General features: G+C 41.3%; 1 protein-coding gene across 1 annotated transcript in view; it reads left to right on the top strand.

Moving 5' to 3' along the window:
• Nucleotides 1–25,039, top strand: part of AFF3 (AF4/FMR2 family member 3) — a 291,962-nt gene extending 266,923 nt beyond the window's left edge. Inside the window, exons 15-21 of the mRNA XM_035315957.1 lie at nt 2,579–2,642; nt 5,317–5,453; nt 7,514–7,585; nt 10,053–10,146; nt 13,153–13,202; nt 13,330–13,544; nt 14,938–25,039. Of these exons, the coding sequence (XP_035171848.1) occupies nt 2,579–2,642; nt 5,317–5,453; nt 7,514–7,585; nt 10,053–10,146; nt 13,153–13,202; nt 13,330–13,544; nt 14,938–15,059 (754 nt within the window). The 3' untranslated portion in view covers nt 15,060–25,039. The remainder of the gene's footprint in view (nt 1–2,578; nt 2,643–5,316; nt 5,454–7,513; nt 7,586–10,052; nt 10,147–13,152; nt 13,203–13,329; nt 13,545–14,937) is intronic.

Genomic DNA, 25,039 nt, shown 5'->3' with positions numbered 1-25,039 from the left:
TCTAAAGGAAGTATTCATGGCTGTCCTCTTCTGTTGAGTGGCTCCCCCTTGTTCCCACTAATCTGTTATGGATCTGAAAGTGCTCTTACTGCTGTCAGCAAGAATTTTTGATTCATACATCCCGTTTTTATATTGGTATCTTCTCTGACTCACACAAAAATGTTTTTAAATAAACATGCTGAGAAATCCCAATTTAAGAAAAATATATATATATATATAGGATTGCTAAGTGGCAATAATACTGTATTTTTTATGAAACCAAGCACTTAAAATCATGAATAGCAAGAACATTCATTCTATGAATACTCAGGAATATATCTCATTTTCACTAGAAGGGCAAAGGCATAACTCTCTAAGCATTTCTAATAAAATGATTTTGCAGGGATAAACCTCCTCCTCTGAGAGTGACAAGGAGTTTGCCTCCAAGCACATGGAGATACTGTCTCCTACACATCCTCATGGGCAAGCTCAGGAAGTGTGGGATAGATGAAGGGGCAGTGGGGTGGATTGGGAGCTGGCTGTATGGCAGAGCTCAGGGGTTGTGCTCAGCGGTGTTGGAGTGATCAGGAGTCCAGCTGGAGGCCTGTAGCTGGCGGTGTCCCCCAGGGGTCAGTACTGGGCCCAGTCTCATCCCCAGATGAAGGGACAGAGCACCCTCAGCAAGTTGGCTGGTGGCACAAAGCTGGGAGGACTCGCTGGTACCCCAGAGGGCTGTGCTGCCATTCAGAGGGGCCTGGACAGGCCGGAGGGCTGGGCTGAGAGGAACCTCATGAAGTTCAACAAAAGCAAGGGCAGGGTCCTGCACCTCGGGAGGAATAACCCTGTGCACCAGTACAGGCTGGGGGCTGGCCTGCTGGTCCTGGTGGACAGCAGGTGAACCACGAGCCAGCAATGGGCCCTTGTGGCCAAGAAGGGCAATGGTGTCCTGGGGTGCATTAGGGGGAGTGTTGCCAGCAGGTGGAGGGAGGTGATCCTGCCCTGCTCAGCCCTGGTGAGGCCACACCTGGAGTGCTGTGTGCAGGTCTGGGCTCCCCAGTATAAGAGAGTCATGGAGCTACTGGAGCAAGTCCAGAGGAGGGCTATGAAGGTGACTGGGAGACTGGAGCATCTGTCATAGGAGGAGAGGCTGAGAGAGATGGGACTGTTCAGCTTGGAGAAGAGAAGATTGAGAGGGGATCTCATCAATGTGTATAAATATCTGAAGGGAGGGTGTCAAGATGATAGGGCCAGGCTCTTTCCAGTGGTGCCCAACAACAGGACAATACACACCAGTTACAAATTGCAACACAGAAAGTTCCAGCTGAATATGAGGAAACATTTCTTTACTGTGTGGTTGACAGAGCACTGGCACAGGTTGACCTCAGAGAGGCTGTGGGGTCTCCTTCTCTGGAGATACTCAAAACCCTCCTAGATGTGATTCTGCACATCTGGTGACCCTGCCTGGTAGGGTGGTTGGACCAGATGATCTCCAGAGGTCCCTTCCAACCTCAACTATTCTCTGAGTCTGTGTGATTCTGTTAAGGGTATGACAGTAACCACAGTATATGCTGAGAAGAACCAGAGCACATTTTGGCTGAGTATTATGAGGAAGGCCATGTCCCACACACAGGAGACTGGAAGAATCTGCGAGGTCAGGAAATGTGAAAACTTTTATGAGAGGCTTGAACTCAAGATGTTAGGTTATGTACTGAAATGACAGGGCAAATGGCTCTCTTCACAGTGATTGAGAAAGGCACAATAGAGAGAGCTTGTGGGAGGAGGTGAAGAAACCTGCCTCAACCAAGAGGAGCTCACTGGGGTATTGCCAAGAAGACATCAGTTTGTGTTTTCAGTTTGTACAGAAGTGGATAAGTCTGGATCAGAAAGGGACTTGTGAATTTGAATTTGCAATTGAATTTGGGCCCTACAGTCAGTAGGTCAGGTAGGCTAAGAAAGGGATGGAGACTCCGCGATTTATTCAAGGAGAAATCAATGGAGAATTTGGCACGAGCAACACCAGTGGCATGCAGCAGGCAGCCTAGCACTGAGTCACAGATGAACTCAGAAGTAAACAGCACTCTCAGCATGCTTACAGATAAGAGGGAGAAGGGGGATGAGATGGTAGCTGCGGAGGCAAGCAGAGTCAGTGTGTATTTTCAAAGTGGAGACATTAAACACACACTTGTTTTGTGAGGAGGGAGAAGCCGAGGCAAATGACAATGTACAGAGAGGAGTAGAAAAAGAGGTAAGCAAACACAGGGGAGAGGAGAAGATGGAATAACTCGTTCCGCTTAATGCTTGCATCCATTTGGCAGATCAAAACTGCACTAATTTGGGAAGCAGTTTATATAATCCATAAAAATGCATTTTATTAGCTTTTTTTTGCTTTGAATCACTGACTTCTAAAGAATGAGAACAGCTATAAATGCTATTGTCTCCACAGGCAGCAATTTGAAAATATAAGATGCACGGTTACATGATAAGTGTATTTTCTTCATAAAAAGTGTTTGCAAATAAGGTTTAAAATAAGGGAAAAATAACTTGAAAATATTCTGCACTTCAGAAAATAATAAAGTGTCTTCTTATTTTCCCCTGGTAGGCCACGCAATGCAGATTACTTTATGCAGGAAGCTAAACGGAAGAAGCATAAAGCAGATGCAATGGTGAGAACATTTTCTTTCCAGTTATGTTGCTCCAAATTATTTTTGTAATGCAGTTTCTTCATCAGCGCAGTATTGCTGGGGTAATTATAAAATCTATTATAAGGATGGCTAGGCTTGTTAAATTAAGAAATGTTTATATAATCAAATGTTCATAGCCCAATAAACTATGACTTAACAAATAATGACTTACTGAGATAAAGGCCTGGATAAATAAAACTTTCCATTTATTCCTTTGCTTTAATTAGTATCTACGGTAATAGAGACTGTATAAGGTATCTACATACCTATCTTCTCAGTTTAACGAGCTGGTTAAGCTCTATAATTTCATCCCAAATTTGGTCTGGTGCCCAAGGAATTTGCCCTTTTTTTAAAATGCTTTGTCTCTCTGGTGCCAAAAGAATCCTAGTTTCATGACAGACCCTTCCTAATACAATCAGAATCACACAAAGCATCTCTTTAACCCTAGAGGAACATGTTTCATACACAGGAGTGCTACAACAAACAGGTTCTTGATCCTAGCTTTGACTTAAAACCATAGCCAGAAAGACCCTCTTGAAAAAGAAGAACCTGGGGCTATATGGAGCACTAAAGTGATCCTCTTCTTTCTAAACAAAAGGGTTCAATGAAGTACACAGTGCTCCAGGAGAGCTCTGCTTAGCCTTCTCTTAGCTTTCTCCAATGCTGTGTTTGTCTACCACTACAAATAAGCTGGCACGGAATTAAAAATGCTGTGCCATTAAAAATGTCAGGCTTCTGGCATGACAGACAGATGCAATATACGGGGTGGAACCCTACATGAGTATGGCTATTTTGCAGGTAGGGGTAGCTGCAGTCCTGCCTTGCTCTGTTAGATACTTTGTGGTCACAGGAGCAAGAAAGAAGAAAGGTAGCTCACGCCCTGTTTCTTCACCTCTTTTTCTCAGTTGTGCAAAGTATAAAATGCCTAAGGAAGAAGTGGGCCCTTAATTTAGGACACTAACACAGAGTTTTACACTTTACCTGAGTTTATTAGCACAAATTTCCATGGTTTATTCAGCTCCATATTACTTTAAAGTGAGTCTTAAATCAGAAAATATTGTGGAGAAGTACAAATGGTACATTTTAGTGTGTTGCTTTAAACAGAACAGAAAAAAAAAAAAAAAAATCACTTAATATGCAAAGTAAATTCTGTCTTAGCCTGAAGAGAAATGTTGTTATGGTAGACTCCCAGAAATAGGAGGTACAAGCATTATTCTCTGCTCTGCCACAAATTTGCTGCATGAAAGTCACTTAGGCACACTTTAAGCAGCCTCCCATCAGAGTCAGGTGATTGAAATATCCTTCACATTCAGCCTTCCTTCACAGCGGACCAGCACGTTACTTACACCCTCTGAATCGCTCTTTGCAGGTACTTCTTCTGCCTCCTTAACTGTGTAGGGATCCTGGAGGAAAATGGCAGCACTTTGAATCACCTTGCTGGGCTCAATACCTCCTCTTTTGGCTCTGCAATACCTAATACAGGCACTTAGAGTGAGCAGCCTGAAAATGACTCTAAGTCTCTCTGCTCCTTAGTCCCCCATCTGTGAAATTGGGATAATAGCACTTCCACCCGCACAAGCACGTCAGGGAGAGAAATATAATAAAAAGTTTGTGAAGTTCTCTGGTATGATCGCAATGGGAGTCATATAAGAACCTAAAATAGATTGAAGCCAGTGTGCCATTCCAAACTTACTATTTAAAATCTTTATCCCTTAGAAAAGAATAAGGTCCATTAACCTTTCACTGTGTGCATCAGATTTCAACCAAATGCATCCAGTCCATTAATGGGCTTTATGTACCGCAGGAGTTCTGACTGAAGGAAAGACAAGTCAGGACAAAGAGGTAATAGTATGATTCATCTCTATCCACATCAAAATTGAAATTCTGAGAGCAGATAGGTGGTATGTAAGTGTACACATATGAACATTATGTGCACATATGCATATACACTATCATTTAGGTCATATATATATCTGTTTAAGCACACAAATACACACACAGAATCAAAGTATGGAAAACAGGAGAAGAAATGGGGCAAGAAAGAAGGAAATCAGGAGAAGCTAAGGGAGCACAGCAGTCCCTGAAAGAAAAGGAGGATACAGAAAGCAAAATCCCAACAAGAGGTCAAGCAGTGCTGAAAATGGTAGGGATAAAAAAGAAATGAGGACAGAGATGAGCCTTTGAATAAGAGAGTGTTAGTAGTCAAACTGTTTAATTCTGATTCTCTTAGTTGAAGATATTCATTACCTTTCTTTGTTGACTGATGAAAGACTGCATTTGCAAAGATGTGTGAAACTGTTTTTACTGGTAATGATGCTTGAAAAGCTGGGGCAAAAGGCCTGGAAGATCTTTGACAAACATATGTCAGGAATGCCTTAGGCAGAGTGGATCCTTCTTTGGACAGAAGAGTGTGGACCAAATAACATCTCGTAGCCTTTTTCAGCTCTGCTTTCTATATCTTATGATTTTCAGCGATGCACAGATTTTGATGGGCTTTAGCTTTCTCGTAGGAAAACTTATGAATCTGAAGATATATTCTCTTGTATCAAGTTTATAATTCATGTTGAGAAAAATCCCATGTTGAGAAAATCCCATCAAATGTAACCATATCTTGATGATTACACTATTTCTCTGTGTCCTTATTTTTTCCCTCTAGGTGGAAAAGTTTGGAAAGGCACTGAATTATGCAGAAGCAGCACTATCGTTTATTGAGTGTGGAAATGCAATGGAACAAGGCCCAATGGAATCTAAATCCCCCTATACAATGTATTCAGAAACAGTTGAACTCATCAGGTAGGAAGGGAGGAGATGGCTGCAGGGGTTACTCTGTTCGTGCAAACATGCTCACCTACATCATCACATGATTCCCTAGATAACAGTAAAAGGGGAGAATTGAGGGCCTCCCAAGTGCCTGGTCAGTCGTATGTAACGTGTATGGATTTTCTGTAATTTCAGTGGCAATTAAATTAGGAAACTGTGTAGAATGCAAAATAAACAAAGCTTTTCATATTACTTGAGTTGCAAATTACTTCAAGAGTTTCACGATATAAGTCCTATGCTCCTCAAAGTGGAAAAAACTGCTACATAATACTAAAACACTCATGGAGTAGTAATTTGCAAGATGTTGAAACATGTTTAAGACTGCAGTTTAATGGTTACCTGAAAGAAGAAGTGAACAGCGGTAGAAAAATGGACATCGGAGGTCCATTTTTTGTGTGTGCTCCCACTGTAGCCAGTGGAGTCCTGACAGCAGTCCAGCTCTCACTCAAGCAGATCCCTACATTGGTCAGCTGCGTGGCTCTCCAAACAGGACAGTCAAGAGTTCAGTCCCACCTGCAGTCCCTATGAGGAAAGTTTCTGTCTCCTACGTTCTTTCCTCCATTACACTTAGTACCAGTAGTTCACATTACTGACAGCTCTGGTAGAGGAAAAAAAAGGTCAGAATCATCCCAGCATCTGGGATGAGACTGCGAGAGAGAGTCCACGAGAGAGTCCAGCCACACTAGCAGAAAAAGCTGTACTGTCAGTGACCACGGCATAATTCCTCAGGACAGTCAACCATGCAGGTCTCATCAGCGCTAAGTCCATAGAAATTAAAACTGTTTATTTCTCAATCATATTCATAATGAAGCAAAGCTCCTAAAACAATTGCATTCTTTTGGATTTAGTGTTGATGCGATGATTTTCTCACATATGTTAACAATTCCATTGGCATTTTATTCCACTTAGGGCTGTCTTCTCATGCATTTCAGTGGATTGAGGCCAGCTTTCTAACTGGAAGGTTATTAAACAAAATAAAATATTTTTTTTTTCAGTAGGAGAATAGTACAGTGCATCTCTGCATTTCTTCCCTTCTTTTTTTCAATACTTGCGCCATCACAGGCAGAGAGCTCTTTCTTTGTCTGCCCTGTCTTTTCTCATGATAGCAAATATATGGTCCTAACTCTGGAAATGAATTTTGCTTGCAGATCCATAGCTTTCAGTAATGTGTGTAGCTGTGGTTGTGTTGTAGTGTGAATTGCTTTTGATCTCACTTGCTGTGCAGCTCAGAAAAATATACTAGGTTTACCAGGTACGCCTGTTAAAACAAAATGTTCATACTGAATCTTTGCACAGGTATAAGGATTAAAGTTTGAAAACAAAGATAAGAAAAACCACAAGCAGCTAATTATAGGGAACAGGTATTTTTCTGGAAGCAAGCCCAGAAGCGCTGTGTGTTGTCCTAACCTTGTCCATTGTTCAGGTGTGCAGCTGGAAGCCAAGATTTCCAGAAACTAATTTATGATTGCATAGCACATACACTCTTGAAACAGCAGTGCTACCTCTGTGGATGTTTAATATTTATAGAATTTGAATGTAGTGTCATACGAGCAAAAATAGCTCCGAGCCACATGTTCCCCCTCTGCTGTGCTCTGCTTGGAGGTGCAAATCTGGGTAGACACGTTGATTTGGCAGGGTGAGGGCAGGCCCAGCTTCAAGGCAGGCTGTCATCTGCCTTCGAACACTGTGAAAACCTTCCTGCATGAACTCCGTGTAACCGGGCTCCACAGCAGCGGAGGTTATTGTGGCACAGGACAGCACAGTGAGCCAGGAAGCAACACCTTGCCCTCTGGGCTGTACTGACAGATCGGGTCAGGGGAGTTACTGCTGTATAAGGGGTGCAGGGAGGCACTGTTCATGGCAAAACAGCTCCAAAACACAACCAGAAAAGGATATGTGTGTTTGGTAACTTCAGCAAATATGTGTAAGGGGGCAGCTCGAATGACATCGGTCAGCATAGTTCTCTCAGGAGCTGACTGGTAATACAAAGCTGTCTCAGTTAACTCACATTGGCTTCTTTCCTTTTGCTTAAGGTACGCAGTGAGACTAAAAACCCACTCAGGCCCCAGCGCCACGCCAGAAGACAAACAGCTGGCAGCATTATGGTTAGTAGATCAAGATTTCCTCAAAAGGCTTTTCTGCAGTGAGCCAGTTCTTGAAAATCAGATGTTGGACGCAGCCAGATAGGATTATGTTGTCTATTGAAATAAAGAGAGTACTTTCTGCTCCTGGAAGGTCCAGCCCTTGTATCCCTGTAGCGGGTCTGCATTCTGTCTCTGTAAATAAGCAATCTGTACTTATTGACTGTGACAGGTCAGCTATGGTACGTCAGCATAATTAATTTTTAAATGCCTGATGGTTTGTTGTTTTTATGAGTGATGTACTTTTGTACCAATAGTTTGGTTATTTTTTTGTGGCTGACATTTTAGGCTCAATAATCATAAATTATATTTAGATTTCATGAAGAGAGATACGGTGATGGTGATAATTAAACCTCTTGGATTACCTTCTAAATTGAGAGTTCTGGATATACGAAGGCACCTTAAATTCTATAGGGTGGTTGCTGATTGCTAGTAAAATGCTAAAATGTTATTAAAATCAAATTTTAATTTAATATCTATGTAGTTAATACATAAAATACCTATTACATGGTTACTGATTCTCAGTAAGTGGACATTTACAATCAGCAAGTGTGTTTTTAACATCTATTAACCATCTGTTAAAAAACCCAAATTAAATGCATCTTTAGCCTCTACAAATAAAGAGTCCTAATTAATCAGTTTTATAAAAAAGAACAAAATATTCAGGGGTGTTCATTTCTTTTGAATGCCCTTCCTTTGTCACAGGCCTGCTGTGTGATTAGGAAGAGCACAGAATACGTGAATGGGAATTGCTTTAAAAAGGCTTAGGTGGGGAAACAAGTGAAAACTGGTAAGGAAGGAATGAAGACAGAGAGAGAGAGAAAGAGAGAGAGGGAAGGAGGGAAGGAAGGAGGGAAGGAAGGAGGGAAGGAAGGAAGGAAGGAAGGAAGGAAGGAAGGAAGGAAGGAAGGAAGGAAGGAAGGAAGGAAGGAAGGAAGGAAGGAAGGAAGGAAGGAAGGAAGGAAGGAAGGAAGGAAGGAAAAGGAAGGAAGGAAGGAAGGAAGGAAAGGAAAGGAAAGGAAAGGAAAGGAAAGGAAAGGAAAGGAAAGGAAAGGAAAGGAAAGGAAAGGAAAGGAAAGGAAAGGAAAGAAAAGAAAAGAAAAGAAAAGAAAAGAAAAGAAAAGAAAAGAAAAGAAAAGAAAAGAAAAGAAAAGAAAAGAAAAGAAAAAAAAAGAAAAGAAAAGAAAAGAAAAGAAAAGAAAAGAAAAGAAAAGAAAAAGAACAGCAGACACCACCCGCATGTGCTCGCACCTGTGAAGGTGACAGAGGCAACTCCGAGGACGGTGAGGCCGCTGCCAGGCGCCCTCCGTCTGCTGAGCAGAGGCTGTCCTCCAGCGGCGAGCGGCTGCAAGTCACCGGCTGCCGGCGGCGGAAAGAGCCAGGATGGGGTTTTTTGGAGAGCCGCTTGCCCAGGGAGTGGTTTGGTGAGGTCTGGGCAGCTCCTGAAGGTGGGGAGCAGGGCACAGCCCCGCGCTGCCCGCCAGAAGCCGCCCAGCGATTCAGAGACCCAGTATCGCTTTTACAACCAGCGGCTCTGCGGCCGCAGGAGAAGTGCAACACGCCAGCTTTTTGTTTCAAAAACCATGCTGCTGTGGTGCGATCCCACACTTTCCACTCAAAAAATCTTACAGAGAAGAGGTGGTGGTGATTCTTGTTTCAGAAAATAGACCGGCACGCCTAAATCCAGTACTGAAGACATGAGTTTGTGCATCCTGAACACTGATTATCAGTTATCATTATGTACAATTAAGCACTGATTATCAGTTATCCTTATGTAGAATTAATAGCTGTTACTCTTGTTTAATTACGTAGCATTAAAGGTAGCTGCAGGCTACCAAGAAGCACGGGGCACGCTGAGGTTCTCAGCCCACCGCTGGCTCCCTCCGGGGAGCAAACCAGGCAGGAGGCCGAGGAACAGCCCCGAGCCTCCCAAGCAGCCTCCAGCCTGGCCTCCCACTGCACAGCTTGCCCTGCAAAATCCGGGCATGTCTGAGGCGTTTGCCTGTTTCCCAGCTGGCTCCATCTGCTGGAAGAGGCGACTGGGTGCGCACGAGTGGACCCAGAGCAACTCCAGTTCATTATATAGGTGCCAGGCTATTTTGTTGTAGTGCCCTTTGCATTTGCAATAATTATGAAAATAAAAAATAAATATATATATATGTTGGGTTCCAGGCTTGGAATGTAGTTTTGATGGGTGAGGCCTTTGGTCGAGCATGTGGACTCCAAGTCAGGGTCAAGGCCTGGGAACCCAACTGTGCAAGGCCTGCTGAGCACAGTGGGTTTCATAGCACCCTGGTAGCAGCACGCTAATAACAACACGAAGCAGGGTGCTGCCAGCCTTCCACTGCCTGTTAGTTTGGGAATTTAAGCCAATTCACCTGAATCCCTCTTTGGGGGCACACCTTACTTTCTGCTCTCCCTTTTGTTCTAGTTACCGCTGCCTGGCCCTTCTGTACTGGAGGATGTTCCGACTCAAGAGAGACCATGCTGTCAAGTATTCGAAAGCACTTATCGAGTATTTTAAGGTACATTTTTAATGACGTTATTAAATCAGTGTGTCTTTATAGAAAATACAGCATTTTATTAAAAAAAAAAAAAAAAAAAAAAAAAAAAAAAAAAGCTGTGCTGGGTTTAGTTTTTGTCCTGTCAAGTTGGTGGAAGTATTACTACAGACTCCCATGGCAATATTTGGTCTCTAGTCAGTTATATTGCCTTCACGAGGGCCCCTCTTTGCAACATACAAGTCATGTCTCTTCATGAAGGATAAGAACTTTATTGTAGTAACAAACACGCATTTTCAGATTGTTCTTAATCAATTATCTAGTGCTATCCTGCTCTGCTGCGAGTAGGTTTTGGAGATTTTGCTCTAAGGATCCCCTCCAGGATTACACTTCCCACTTGACTTCCTGTGAGCTGATGACTTTGATCCAGATCAGTCCTCAGCTGCAGGGCTTCCACTTAGCGTCCATAGGTAAGACAGTGCACTGGGACATGTTCTTACCCAAGGAACAGGCAAAGAGCCCACACTGACTTCAGTCATACAGAAGCATCAGAAGGCAACCAAACTACCTGCCTTGAACATGCCAGCACTGCTGGCTTCCCCTTCTTGCTGTTCTACTACTTTCCTTCTCCACTCTCTGCCAGTACCACATAATGGTTATTTTGAATAAGACAAGAAGTTATTCAACATATTTTTATGTATTTTATTTGACAGACAGCTTTCCTCTGATAGTAACTCAAGAACAAAACCTTTCTGATGGAGCCCTCTTAGTAGTCAGTCCATCCAGCATTTGATCTACAAACAGAAAACTAGCCTCTATCTTTAAAAGAAAAAAATATGTACATACAAATGTTTTAAGACAAACTGTTTTGGGAACCTGAATAGCCATTTGTCTTTTAAACACAGGACTTTTTTTTTTTTTTTTTTCCAAAAGAATATACCTTGAAATGAAAAACATCCATCCTTTGACATTTTGTTAATAAAAAATTTCAAATACAAGTGCAAACATTCATGACCAGATTCTAAACACAAAAAGACAGTGAAGGAAATTGACAGATCTGTTATTGTCAAACTGAAATTGAAGTCACTGTAATTGCTTCTAAAAATTTAGCAATATATAATTCAACATTATGTTTTTCTAACAATGACTTGATTTCAGAGGAAAGAAATATGTGCCCATTAAAATACTTTATTTTTCTTTACCAATTCAGAGAGTGCCTGCATTAAGAACAGGATGGTCAGGCTCTCAACCATGTAAAATGTCTCCTACTTGCAGACAGAAACTGTTTCACAGCAAACGTAAAATGGACTTTTACTCTGTTATAGCCAAGATAAGCTTGTTTTTTGCAGAGCTCCTGCCGATGTAATGATAGTGTAGTTTCACATTAGAGAGTATTTTCACCTTTGAAAGTAAAAAATGAAAAAAAAAAAAATCCATTTGCTATAATTTTCAGTGGAAAACAAGCCAATTCTCCACTCATTTCATTTTTGGTATCTAAAAGCTTTCAAAACCAAGTGACGTGAAATGCTGACTACATTAAGAACTTCCACATATATTATCAATCAAAGAAAGATTTTAAACCATGTCATATATATTTTCAGGTAAAATTTGACATACTTTTATTTTAGAAAAGAAGAAGAAATCTTTCAAGTATTTTATTTCCATTATATAAAAAAAAAAAGCAGCAGCGAATTAAAAAGAAGCCATAGATATTCCAGGGGATAGACACATCCCAGAGTATAAAGAAACCAGGAGAATGAGTAGCAGTAAGCAAAGTGTGGTAAGAGATGGTCTCTTATAACATTGCACTCTCTTCAGAATCCTTACTGCACCCTTCTGGTGCAGAATTGAAAAGAGGCTGGAGTAAAACACCTAAACCATGAGGAAAAAGGTTTTCTGAAGTCGTACAATAAGGCAGAGGATAGTTAAATTTCCAGTGGAAGTACTCTTGATTCCACTTTGATTTTCTCATTTTCCTGCCTCCATCTCTGTAAGTAAATTACATGTACTCAGTTTCTCTTACACTAAAAAATGAAGGCCAGTAGCTCTGAAACAGACCAATAATAATAATAATAACACTGAAGGAAGAGCCCACTGTAGGACACTCCAAAGTTAATTTTCAGAACCATTTACCTGTGATGTAGAAAGCCCGGTGTCAAAATGCAGGAAGGATGCCAGGGCACACACAGCACTGACGTGAATACTGCTAAAATACCATAGCCAGTTCTCACGTGTGCACGAAAGATGTGGGAACACAAGAGGGAATTCAGGGAATGCGTCAAAACTGAGTAAACAAGCTTTTGGAAGAGAGGCTCAGGTGGTGTGTCCATCTTAGTGGAGAACAGGTTAAGAGAGGATGTGATCATTGTGTATATGGAAATACCACTGATAATGCCAGGTGACATGCAAGTTTGCTGGCACCAGACCAACAAAACCCCAAAGCTAGCACTGAAGCTAAGAAAAATTCAGCCTTGAAATCCTGAAACAGAATCTGTTTTCATAACTCAGATGCCTGCTAAACAGTAGAACAGGACACAGGAGAGCAAGCAGGATAAATCGTGTTTTAGGATTTCTATATGACTAGCTATCCTTTTTTAAAAAGAATTTTTAAAAAAGTTTCTGGGTTTCTGGTAGCAGTTCCATGACTGGTGGAAAAGGGACATGCAGATTGAGTGACCTTTTGGTGTTCTGGTTTTCTCTGTTGCAAGAAATTCCAGCCTAAAGCTCACAAAGAGCTTAATAGCACTTTCTTCTGAACACCCAGGATTGCTGTGAAAAGGCTCAGTATCAACTAGCATGTTTTCCTAACAAGCCCCAGCCCTGGGTGTTTAATAGAATGTGATCTGAGTCTGTGATACAGTCAGTACTGCTTCATCCCAACACCAAATCAGGCTCAGTGGGTTTATTGCATTGCAAGACTTACCTACACCATTTTTTTCTTATTTTTTTTTTACTTTTATACTGTTGACTGTTTTTCATTTCATCGTTTTACGTGAGTTATATGTATTATGAATTATTTTTCCTTTACAGAATTCATCAAAAGCTGCCCAGAACCCATCTCCTTGGGGTACCAGTGGAAAGTAAGTTCACATCACATGGAAGCTTAGATCAGATTGGCTGTCAGATATTTTCTGCAGTATGTTCTGATACTCACATGTTTTTAAAACAAACATCCTCTTAACTAATGGTGTTAACATCTGATTTCAGGAGCACAGGCACTCCATCACCCATGTCCCCTAGCCCTTCTCCAGTCAGCTCTGTAGGATCCCAGGGGAGCACAGGGGCCCCTTCCCCATCTCCTATAATCAGCATCCCACAGCGCATTCATCAGATGGCTGCCAACCACGTCAGCATCACCAACAGCATCCTGCACAGCTATGACTACTGGGAGATGGCTGACAACCTGGCCAAGGAAAACAGAGGTGAGTGATTCAAGGCAAACGGCTACTCTAGAAGAATCTCACATGATTTTGATCACAAAAATAACTGTTTTGATAGGAAACCTGTCTGCAAAGTAGGACTGCAGAGGTATTTTTTTTTTTACTTCAGCCTGTTCCTAGTCTGTCCCAAAATTACCCCAAAATGCAATTTTGACAGCTGTGTCACTCAGAAGCATCTTTATATCACCAACTCCTTTTGTCTTTCTGCAACTGGTCAGGACTGGTGGCAGACAGGTCACAGACACAACTGCATGTAGTATTTATTCACTGCCATCTATGTCATTCTGGATTAGAAAGGTTTGAGAGGGTAAAGGCAGCTTTCTGTCCCCCAAAGTCATGGATCTGGATGGAATGCATCTAACCAGACCATGTCAAAAACCAGGAGCACCCTTCCTTTCTGCAGAAAAAATGAACACCTCTCCACCCAACCAAGCCTACCCCCAAGCAGACACAGATGGGAATGAGGTGCCCTCACTCCCTCGTCAAAGCAAAATTCTCTCAGCTGAGCTGCTTTCCTTGAGTGGGTGCCTCAGCCTCTGATGATGATATAGTATTCCTTGTTTTTTAGGCTATGAGATTATGTATTTAAGACAGGGACATGGGCAGGATTCAAATGAAAATGAGGACACCTAAGTGTAGATGTCTGTTTGTGAGCTGGGGGGCTAATCTCCCATTACAGTTGATAGAGCTTTTTTCAATACAAGCAGCAGAGCTCAAAGAGCTGCTCAGTTCACCCCAAAGATGACAGAGGGATACAATACAGTTGCCAAACAACAGCTGCCAAATGCCTTTTGAGGTGTCCTTTCCTATGCTGCTGCTCCAGAAGTCTCATGTATGTTTTGTATTAGATCTGCCGACCCAAACTGTATGTATCAACTGCCTGGGGACGTCTCAAATGGGCATTATATGCCTCTACATAGGCAACTGACTTAAGTCCCTCGTGGCTAGCGAGGCAAATTACTGTTTAGACTAGGATGACCATGTTGTATAGGCCTTTATTGGTCCATCAAGGTAGTTTAGATATCTAGTATATGTGTAGACAAACACTTGTGTTTAGAGTGTTATATTTAGTTGTCCTTAATCTCAGAATAAATCTTGCCCAGCATCTGTTTGCTTTATCAAGACAATGGAAGTTAATGAAAGGCAAAGCCGAAGAACTCACTGTTTTGTTCTTTCAAAAGAAAATTGTTGTGCATCAGCCTGTAACATCATGAACCACAGGCCTTTAAAATTAATCTCACCAGCACTAAACTTTCATTCCCATGAAACGTTCAGCTCGACTCAATTTGCAAGAGAATAAAATCTATTAAAGGTTGACAAGTAGCAAATGCAGCTTCACTCTTCTGATGCTGAATCTTTTTTTCTTTCCCTGTAGATTTTTTTAATGACTTGGATGCATTGATGGGACCTATCACCTTGCACAGCAGTATGGAGCATTTAGTTCAGTACACTCAGCAAGGACTTCACTGGGTGCGGAATAGCGCTCACTTGTCATAATGACTGTGTGCCATTCACATGGACTGTATACCTTTCATGGATAATTCAGTTATTCTGGACACTGTGCTACAGAAATAGTCAACCACAGCATTGATCCAAACAAAGGTGAATATTTCTTCAATGTTGAGCAAAATTTTTCTGAGTGTAGACATGTATCTGTGCATATGTACAATATACAATGATGTCTTTTCAGAATGAATAGTTCTGTACTGCTCTCCAAACATTTTCATACACTAGAAATACTAGAAGAACTGATCTTGATGCACAAAACATACCCTTTCTATTCATGTGCAGCTGACAAACTCAGAAACCAAAATCTCCTGGGTTGATCGAACCAAGTGCAATAAGCACAAATCCCTATTCAGGAAAGCTCTCAATAGACTCTTACCTTTAAGCTTGTACCGAAATCCTATTGACTTCAGTAGAGCTTAAGCACATATACGAGGGCTTTCCTGAACTGGAATGAATGAGGGCAAATCTCTGTCATGGAGAACCTTTACTGCGAGCACGGACACTTCACAGAAGTTCCAACAATAATGTTCCATCTCCCTGTAACCTCCCCACTGGGGCACACAGAGGAGTTGTGTAGTCTGCATTAAGTTGGAGAAAGACAGCATTCCTTCATGTGCAATAACTTTCAACAGATTGCATGCATTTCTTTATCTCCTGTCTTTTTAAATAACTTTACCTCTTGTTCAGCTCCGCACCAACAGTACAACCTGCAGTATCGGGCAAAAAGCCTGAAAACAGATATGCTGATAGCAAGAACTTTTAAAAGAGGTGGTGGAAAATTGCATTCTGTTACTGACAGTAAATAGATAAATGAAAAAATATGGCAACCTGCAATCCACTTAGTAAAGAAAATGTGTTAATTTCAGCTGCATACAGACAGTGAGAAATATCTGTAAGAGTTGTTGACTTTGCATGGGAAGGCTTCATCTTACAGATTTTGATTTTCATATCTTTTTCATCTAGCAGAAGCTCACAGCCTGTTCTTCTAGGCTATATGGGAACGTTACATGCAATTTCCTTTATCTGGGAAGCTGAGTTTGCTGCTCATCAGGCTAAGAACTGTTTCCTATCATAATCCTCTCACTCTTCATCCATAATCCTCAATGAGGCTTTAATGTTTCTTGATTTATTGGATGTTTTCTGTTCCTGTTGACAGGCTATGTTTTTTGTGCCAGAAGAATTAATCCCACAGTGACTGGAGTTTAATTTGGGTCAGCTGAGGTCAAGGCCAGTTCATACCAACTGTGTTTGCATTTAGTGCATTCGTGTTCAGTGGTTTTGACACATTTAGTTTTCTCTCTCTGTTATTGGAAATATATATATTTTTTTTTTTGCTTGCTTTGCAATCAGATTTGCAGCCCTTACTCAAGTCAGCAGCTCTGGTGACTTCAGTGGACTATTCTTGTCCAAGTCTCTGACTGGACCCTTTGATTGTTGTTTCCTATTCTAATTTACAAATATATTAAGGAAACAGGACTGCAAAAAACTATTTCAATAGAAGATACAAGTAGAAGTGGCAACTGATATTGACAGTTGATTGATTGGTCTTTGCTGCCTTTTTTTTTCTCCCTGATTTTTGAAGAGATGCATTGAAAAAAAAAAAAAAAAAAAAAAAAAAGGATAAAAGATACCAAACAAAGTGGCACGTTTGCTCAGTATAACAAAGGTTGTATGTACCCTGTGGTAAAGAACAGGCTTGAAAACACGCAGAGCCCTAGATATGTGCATTTTTTTGTCTAGGCTACTTACATAAATGCAGCTATTGCTCAGACTCAGCACATCACTCTGTTCTTCGAAGCAGCTCAGCAGGGTAACTTCCAAGGGCCTGCTGAGCGCCAAGCCACCCCAGGCCAATTTTATGTGCCAGTCAATGCTCAGATCCTTCCCAGGAGAACTCCTGAGCTCAAGCTGTGGTAACCTCTTAATACAGACCTGAGTGCTATAGTGTGGCTGGCTTTAAGAGTGGACGTGGACCTGCCTCTAAATGACAGAATACACATCCTCCAAGTCCTCCAGTCACTCTTAATTCCAGTCAGCCACCCTAGAAGGAACACAAGTTGTTTGATCCCGAGTATCGTGGAGAGCTTGGTCAGTGCCTTTTCTGTTTATTACTTGCCTGATCTCCAGCTGTGGAAGTCTGCCACGATGTACTAGACTAGCAGCAGCAGATTCCATCAGCTGCTTCAGTTCCATATGAAAGTACTGTGGGATTTCTCCTCAGATCAGGAAAGTGAAATTCCGATTAGATTTGCTTCTGTTTTCTTTGATGGTGCCTATGATGTTTATCTTCAGATAAGTTTGGGGATTTGGGAGCCCTTGTTGCTATTTAATGTTGAGAAATTTTAGACATGACATATATTACTTGCCTTAAAAGGAGTTTAGTTTTATTGCACACGTGGCATTTGAGTTTCAAGTATGGAACTTCGAAGCATGTTTATTTTATTAAGATCGGGATATTTTTCTTAATCATGATGAACTCTTTGTATGGATATAATATGTCAAACAACTTCAAAGAAATGCAAGAATCAATGCTGTCCTGTTGTAACATGTTTCCAAGTACTAAGGATCTCTTGCAGATGATTGTCCTTTCTTGTACATTGTTCTTATATTTAATTATTCCAGCTAAAATACCCATTGCTTTCATGGAAAAACACATATTTTTTTTTAGGTTTTGTGCTGGCATCATCCATGTTGTCCAATGAGCACAACCAAGCCTTAACCTCTGGTGGTGTAACAGGATGAAATAGCAGCCAGTTAAACCAACTAGACATAAATGGATTAGAAGTTTTGGCCTCCTCTCCATAGGGTTTCTTACAGCTGTGTTTTGTAGAGGTTATTTAGAATACTCTTCCGTCCGGGCTATTTTGCTGTATAATGGTTGCTGCAGTTTAGATGACTGGAGCTGAATGTGACACGGTGACAAGAAATATTTCATTCATCTTCTTAAGGCCAGATTTGGAAAAGAGTATGCAGCTTTTAGATCTGATCCCATTAAGCATATGCTCCACATTAAGAACCTGAATAGTTTTAGACATTTCAGCATAACTCATTGGTGCTTTGAGTGTTTTGGATGAAATCAATAGAGTCCAAGGACTTTTGGGGGGCACAATGAAAGATGTTTACTTGTCTCAACCAGTTGTAAAAGTCCAGGAACGTGCAGGCTTCTTTACACTATACCATTTCCAGGTTCATTTTGTGAAAGTAAGAAGTTGGTCCGTACAAACCTAGAAGGATTATACCTGGAGGGAGAGGCTGGTAAAGCAATGGGAATGCATTCAAAGGAACTATGTATTGCAGGTAAATGCAATAAATGCAGTGCAGCCTATGGGATCCTCACAGACAGCAAGATCATGCAGACCCCTTGGCCTTAATCGTTTATCGTATTCCATGGTGATATGAATGACAGATAAGAACAAATTATATGCAGAGGTTCAAATGTGGCTAAAAGCCAAGCATAGTCCCCCCTGTCATGTGGCAGGATACCCCAGCTCCTTGCTTGCCTATTTCTTTTATCCAAATATCACAGGGCTCCAAAGGAAGAGGTTTCAGTGAACAGAAGACCTTAGGTAAAGGAGGTTAAGAAGATCAAGCCCTAAGTGTAGATACAAACATGTATGTATATACTGTAAATCTAAATAGTAATAAAAGTCACTCAGCATGAAGGATATTACTAGTGCCTACCATTGATCATCAAGTACTCATTGCGGAGCAGCCATATCACCTCAGAACTGCAGTAACTGTTATCAAAATAATTTGTGCAGCTAATTAATTTATAAGAAATGCACCTTCGGGACTGTGCCATAGTATCTCTTTTGTAATACAAATGTTCAACCATTTTTCATGGCTACTGATTCAAATCTACATCACCGAAATGTCAGGATATCTTTTTTTTCCCTAGATGAGGGCACGTACTTAGACCTGGCTAATCTGTGCTTAGTTTGTCTACCCAAGAGACTTCAGTAGTCACCAGCCTTAACGCATGTACAGTGTATACTATTCACTGACTTAGTCGTAGGTTTTAATCCAAATGAAATTGGAATTTTCAAAATGACTTGGATTAATGGCATCTGTCTCAGATACCCTGCAGATGTGACATTAAATGATTCGTGATTTTAAGCAGGAAAGGTTAAATTTTATGTAAATAACAGGGGTGAGTTCCAAAAATTTCTACAAGAAGATTTTTTTCAAATCAGAAGATTGTCAAAGTAATACTTTTTTTTTTTTTTTTTAACTCTCCTAATCTTCTGGAGGGTCATGGGTTCATGTCAAAGCTATACAAACTTCTCCTTCTGCAATATGCCTTGCCTTTGCATAATCTGCTTAATGCTTAATACGTCAAAAAGAAATGTTTCTTTTTAACAACAATAGCAGTTTCCCTCCCCACCTCCAGGGAGAATCCTCAAACTAAAGAATAAAATCTCTTGGCACAATAGAAATACAAACAATACTTGAAGAATATGAACTTGTTAAGATAACGATAGAGGTTTGGCTGGCGTAGACCTAACATGCCTCTCGTTTTAATATCTTTCTCTTAGCATTTACATCACATCTTTGAACTCATTGTGTTTGAAACGAGAGAATTAGGTTGATTTTCATGTCTTAAAAAGGCCTGATAGGTCTGATCAGTATCATAATTATAATTGTTACATTAGCGTATGTGCTGTGTACTGAGGGCTGGGAAGGCATGTAACCATAGATAAATTTGTCAGAATTCATTTAGAAAAGCATTTGGATGATCTTATGTCTAGCCTGTGAAGAAAACCGGAGAGCAATGTCTCCCACCCAATGCTGTTAGCATGAAGATTCGGATACTTTAATGTCTCCTACAAGCTGCCAGTTGCCCTTTCTAAGGCTGAGACTCCATTTCCAGCCTTACCGGTTGCCATGCTGACAATTGTTCTTAAGGTTGATTAACAAACTGGGAAAGTTACCCTGTTTGCCCTCACCGCACAGAAGCTACAGAGAGGAAAAATACCAAGATTTGGAGTATCCAAGGCTCTATCATTCTTTCAGAAGACTTTCCTCACTGAGATTCGGCTGGATATGTTTCTTAAGTCATTCTTGCTTGCTGTCTGGCTCCTTTGCTCTCAGAAGTCCTCAAGTATGAGTGCCCTTTCAGGGATTTTTTCTTCTCTGGTAGCCCAAGCTGCCTTTTGAATGGGGTGCTAGAGCTTGGAGCAAGTAACCCACAGGTTGTGCAAACGTTTTGCTTTCCCCCACAAAACCAGCAGCAAATACAGCAAGATTTGCTCTCTTTCTTGATCTGTGTAGCTTGAATCCCAGACCCATCCCTGCTACCCTGAGAGGGCTTCACTGGGTCCAAGGAAAACAAGGGAATGACAAAAAATGGGAGATTTCCTCTGTCCCAGGGCACGTACTCCTTTTGGGGAGTGAATATAAAGAACAGCATGGATCATGAGGCACTCAGGTCTCATGTTTCTCATATGTACTAACACAGGGATACTTAACATTTATCTGCCTCATAGGGCTTTATGAGTATTAATTAGTGTTTGCAAATCACATTGCATCCTCAGAAGGAAAGTGCTGTAGAAGAGCTATGGAAAAAACTGCTAAGCCCACTGGATAAATTTCACCCCTGAGTCCTGAGCTACAAGACCCTCAAATTCCTTAAATATCATCTAATGTAAGCACCAGAGTATATAAAACTTGTGCTTAGTACTGAGGGGAGTCATAGAGTCACAGTCTAGGTGAAATTGCCATTCCCAGAGTATCTGTAACTTTGATCCTCATAGCAAGAAAGAACCACAACAGTGATTCTGGAACAGTGTAGGTTTACCAAGTGGTGGGGAGCCATCCTAAGAATTACAAAATATTTTTGTATATAAGCCACTTTGTCATTCTGTAAAAGAAATTTGCCTTCCTAGTCTTACCAAGAGTGTTTTTCAGAACAGCCTCAGAAAAGTTCAACTTGTTACTACATATCTGGCTTGAAATGAGTCCAGACCAATAGATACTGTCCTTTAGAATGGTGCATTGCAGAGAGGACTAGTCAGCTATCAGAACAATGAAACCAAAAACAGTGCCTCTCATAAAATATCTGTCTGTCAGTGATGTACATTACCAGTATTTGATCCGGGAAGTCAGATATGTCGGAGCACAGCGTTGCCTTCCGAAATCATGTCATCATTAACCAGTGTCACAGGGTTAAATTCTGTGCTCTTCTGACATGTTACCTCTAGAAGTCACCGGTAAAACACTTCAGCAAGGACTGAACACCAGTCAAATCAACAAAATGTTCCTACTGCTGTTGATCTTATTCAGGCAGTACAAGCAAATCCTTCCTTACTTAGCACTACTTGTCTTTTTGTTCGTATTTATGGAATCTTCACCTTAGCCACTGATATGAAAGGAAACATTTCCTTTGGGGACAAGCTAGATGTGGATAAGATTTACCAAAGTAAGGGCCCTTCTTAGTCTTTTTTCCCACTTCTATGCCTAAAAATGTTGGTATTTTAAAAGAATAATTTCATCTGCAACTGAGATTTTGGAATCTGCCTTCACCCATGACAAACAAGTCCATCTTCCATTTGCTTACATGGGGGCTTCTGGCATTCCCCAAGAAATCACACATAGCTAATTACTGCCATCATCAAAACATGAGTGTACCTTATGTCTCCTCACCCTTTCATTTTACCCCCCTGGTCGCACAGTCTACTCTCCCTGCAGCTTCCCTTGCCCCACAATTTTCAGCCCCAACTCCATCTCCCAGCCTGGGCTGGTGATGCACAGGACAAGGGACAGAGCAGAGCTGCTCCAAGCAGCTCAGGACCTTTCAGTTTTCTTCTTGTTCCCACCCCACTGGTGGGCCTAGCGCCCACCTTCTTCCCATTACTGCTAGCAAGTAACTAGTTCCCTTCTTAGGAGGAGCTGGTGAGTGCTGATGACTCCATGCACACATTCTTACCAACACTTCTTCTCTGGGTGAGCAGATGGATGAGAGAGGCCGCCAATCTCGGGACCCAAAGCCCTTAGTGCTGGTGACTCAAATACCCCAAGTGTAACAGCAGTGCAGCTGGAGGGGTTGCAGCAGTGCCACCACAGCCAGTGGTCTTTGGCTCAGGTGTAATTTACTTGCTTGAATGAGCACCGAAATTTGGCATCCCTGCAGTAGAACCAGCAGGAACTGGTAGCCTCACACCCGTACAAGGACCTTCTGTAGGTCATTGAGACCATGCAATCAGCCTTGTAATGATTCTCTGGGGTTAAATAGCAATAGACGCCGGAATGGAAGAGAAAAAAAAAATCCTTATTTAATCACAGAAGGTGGGATTCACCTCATCCTGTACTGAAAGTCTAAAATAAGCAACAAGAAACACACCCTAGAAGTCTAGAAATACTTGTTTCTGTCACTGGCTATAGAGGGAGTCTAGGTGATGAGCTCAGAAACAGAGACAGTACAAATCTCACCCCAGGTTTCTGATTGCACCTCTTGTTGCTGAGAGTGCCTGCTGAAATTGGTAAAATACCACAGGGTAGGCTGAGGCAAGTTATGGCTGAGGGAGCAGACAAGCAGGAAAATATGTATGAGGTAAATAAATTTATTTCTGAGGTGTTTAAAGCATGTGTTTCAGACCTGAACCATCCCGAGCCCACTCTCTAACTCATGAGGCCCAAATCCAAAGTAGTAGTTCCTCGAGGATTGAAGGCACACCTTTCTTCTGTTAAGATTACTGAAATATCCAGAAAACATATTTTACAGTTTAGTAAACACACTAAGGCATACGCTGCCTGAAAGTAGAGTTGGCTTTTTTTAAGAGAAGAAAGTGTTTCTGTAGATGGTCAAAGAGATCAGACTGGCCATCGGCCCACAAGAGGCCAATGTTACTCTTTCTATGGAAGTTCAACAAATGATGTGAAAGAACTTGAACAACATTGCAGTTTTATCTACAGTGAATAATCTGCAGGCAGCACAAGGCCACCTAACACTTGTGGCCTGCCTGCACGCTGCCAGTCCCATAGCAGCTCCTCCAGGAGATGAGACAGAAGAGTTGAGAGGCATCAGGGCTCCTCTCCGTGGCCAAGCCAGGCCTTCTACACGGGGCCTCTATGCTGGCCACAGCAGATGGAGATAATAACCAGTGCGACAACACGTGGCTGTACAAGGACTCATGCTTCATCAAAGGGCAGCTCCCTGCCCTCCTGTGTTCATTACTGATCGAAGCCTGGGCAGCAGCGATGCCTGGTGTCCAGGGCCCTGTCGCAGTGGGCGCCCTACAGGGAGCGAGCCACAGACTTCCTTCCAAAGAGCCAAAACAAACCACACTGCAGGTGGGTGAGGAAAACAAACAGGTAGGGAAGAGAGTAGAGGGCAGCCAAAATAAGCGGATGTTTAAATTTGTCATTACTTACCCGATCAGCAGCAATAATGACAGTAACCATAATTCCCTACCCATTTTCCAAGGGTAGCAGCAGTGGTTGAAACAGCGATGTAGCGGTCCCAGCGTGAGGTTCAGCCACCGAGAGTCCCCGCGGTCAATGTGCTGGAGGTGCAGGCAGCACACGGTGGGTGCTGCCACATTGCGGCTCTCCACCTCCCCAGTCACGTAGCCAGCTGGGAGCCCCTGTTCAGCTGAGGTACTCAAGGGTCAGATAGTGACCAGAATTATTTTTGTATATTTTCATATTTCATTCCTTGCAACGAACATTGGCTTTTTTTTTTTTTTTTTTGTAGAATTACTCAAGACAATACAGCTATATTTGCATCTCATAAAACGTTGCTTATGTTTCTCTATGAGAGTGATCCTTCTGAAGCCTCGCCCACCCAGCCAAAGCTATAGCAGTTTATTTTTCCAGCGAGTGTAATCCCACAACACATCCCTACATTGCAGGCAATATTGTTTACACAGGTTAATAAACGGAGTATTCTGTACAGTAATTTATGCTGTAAGATATGTACATATATCACTGTAGCAGTCACAAATGCTTTAAACTGCCTTATTTATTAGATCAGTTAGCATTTCCTCCCTTGCTCCAGAATACTTTAAATTATTTTTATCTTTATCTTTTGCATTAGGTAATTTTTTAGTTACTGCATTTTGACCCAATTATTGAAAAAAATGGTCTTTACAGTAAATAGATATCTAAAAGTAGAAATAGCAAATTTACCACCCATCCAACTAATATAGCTCTAATTATGATTAAAAATAAATATCTTATATTCTTATCTGTGTATTATAGTATATGCCACAAATCATATTCCACTTGTGATCAATACAAACGAGCTTTAGTAACTTTCACCTATTTCATTCTTCTATTCTGAGACAAAGACATAATAAACCATTTAATCTAAAATATTCCCCATGAGAGCCCTGGTCTTATTTCTCCCTCAGGCAAAACTCACGTTGGCTTCAATGGGAGCTTTACCTAGGTAAAAGTACAACATAGGGACATTACAAAACAAATGTATCATGTATGAACAGCACTTGTGCTTGGTACTCCTTCCTTTTTTTCTTTTTTTCTTTTTTTTCTTTTTCCTGTAGTAAGAAACATAGGGTAGATATTACATCCGTAACAGTTGTCTGTCTCACTCCTTCCTTTTTGCTGTACAAGTAAAAAATTAAGATTCAGAAACAATTGTATTGGTTCCAGTCACTCAAGTGAATCAGAAATCTTATGGGGATCAGTTCCAAGCCAAACTAGAAAGTACAAGAAAAATTTGCTTTTGTTTGTCTTCATGTTAAATTTTGTTACACGACTAAACAGGTTCATGCGTACAAAGGCAATGAAATTATTAACAACTTCCTTTACTGTTTGGAGATTTTGCTATGTCCACAGTTCATATAAAACTCATGTAGCACAGTTTCTGGGATGGTGAAAAATCCTACTGTAATGTAACAGAATGAGCCTTAAGGATTTGTAAGAATAAGCACTTTTATATTAAAAAGCAAATATTAATTCATCAGTAAGATTACTTTTTTAATGTGACAATAAACCATGAAATCAACATC

This window comes from Oxyura jamaicensis, chromosome 1 (assembly GCF_011077185.1).
Source record: "Oxyura jamaicensis isolate SHBP4307 breed ruddy duck chromosome 1, BPBGC_Ojam_1.0, whole genome shotgun sequence".
In the NCBI taxonomy this organism is placed as follows: Eukaryota; Metazoa; Chordata; class Aves; order Anseriformes; family Anatidae; genus Oxyura; species Oxyura jamaicensis.
Note: the sequence above shows the minus strand (reverse complement) of the source record. Positions and strands in the feature narration are given on the sequence as shown.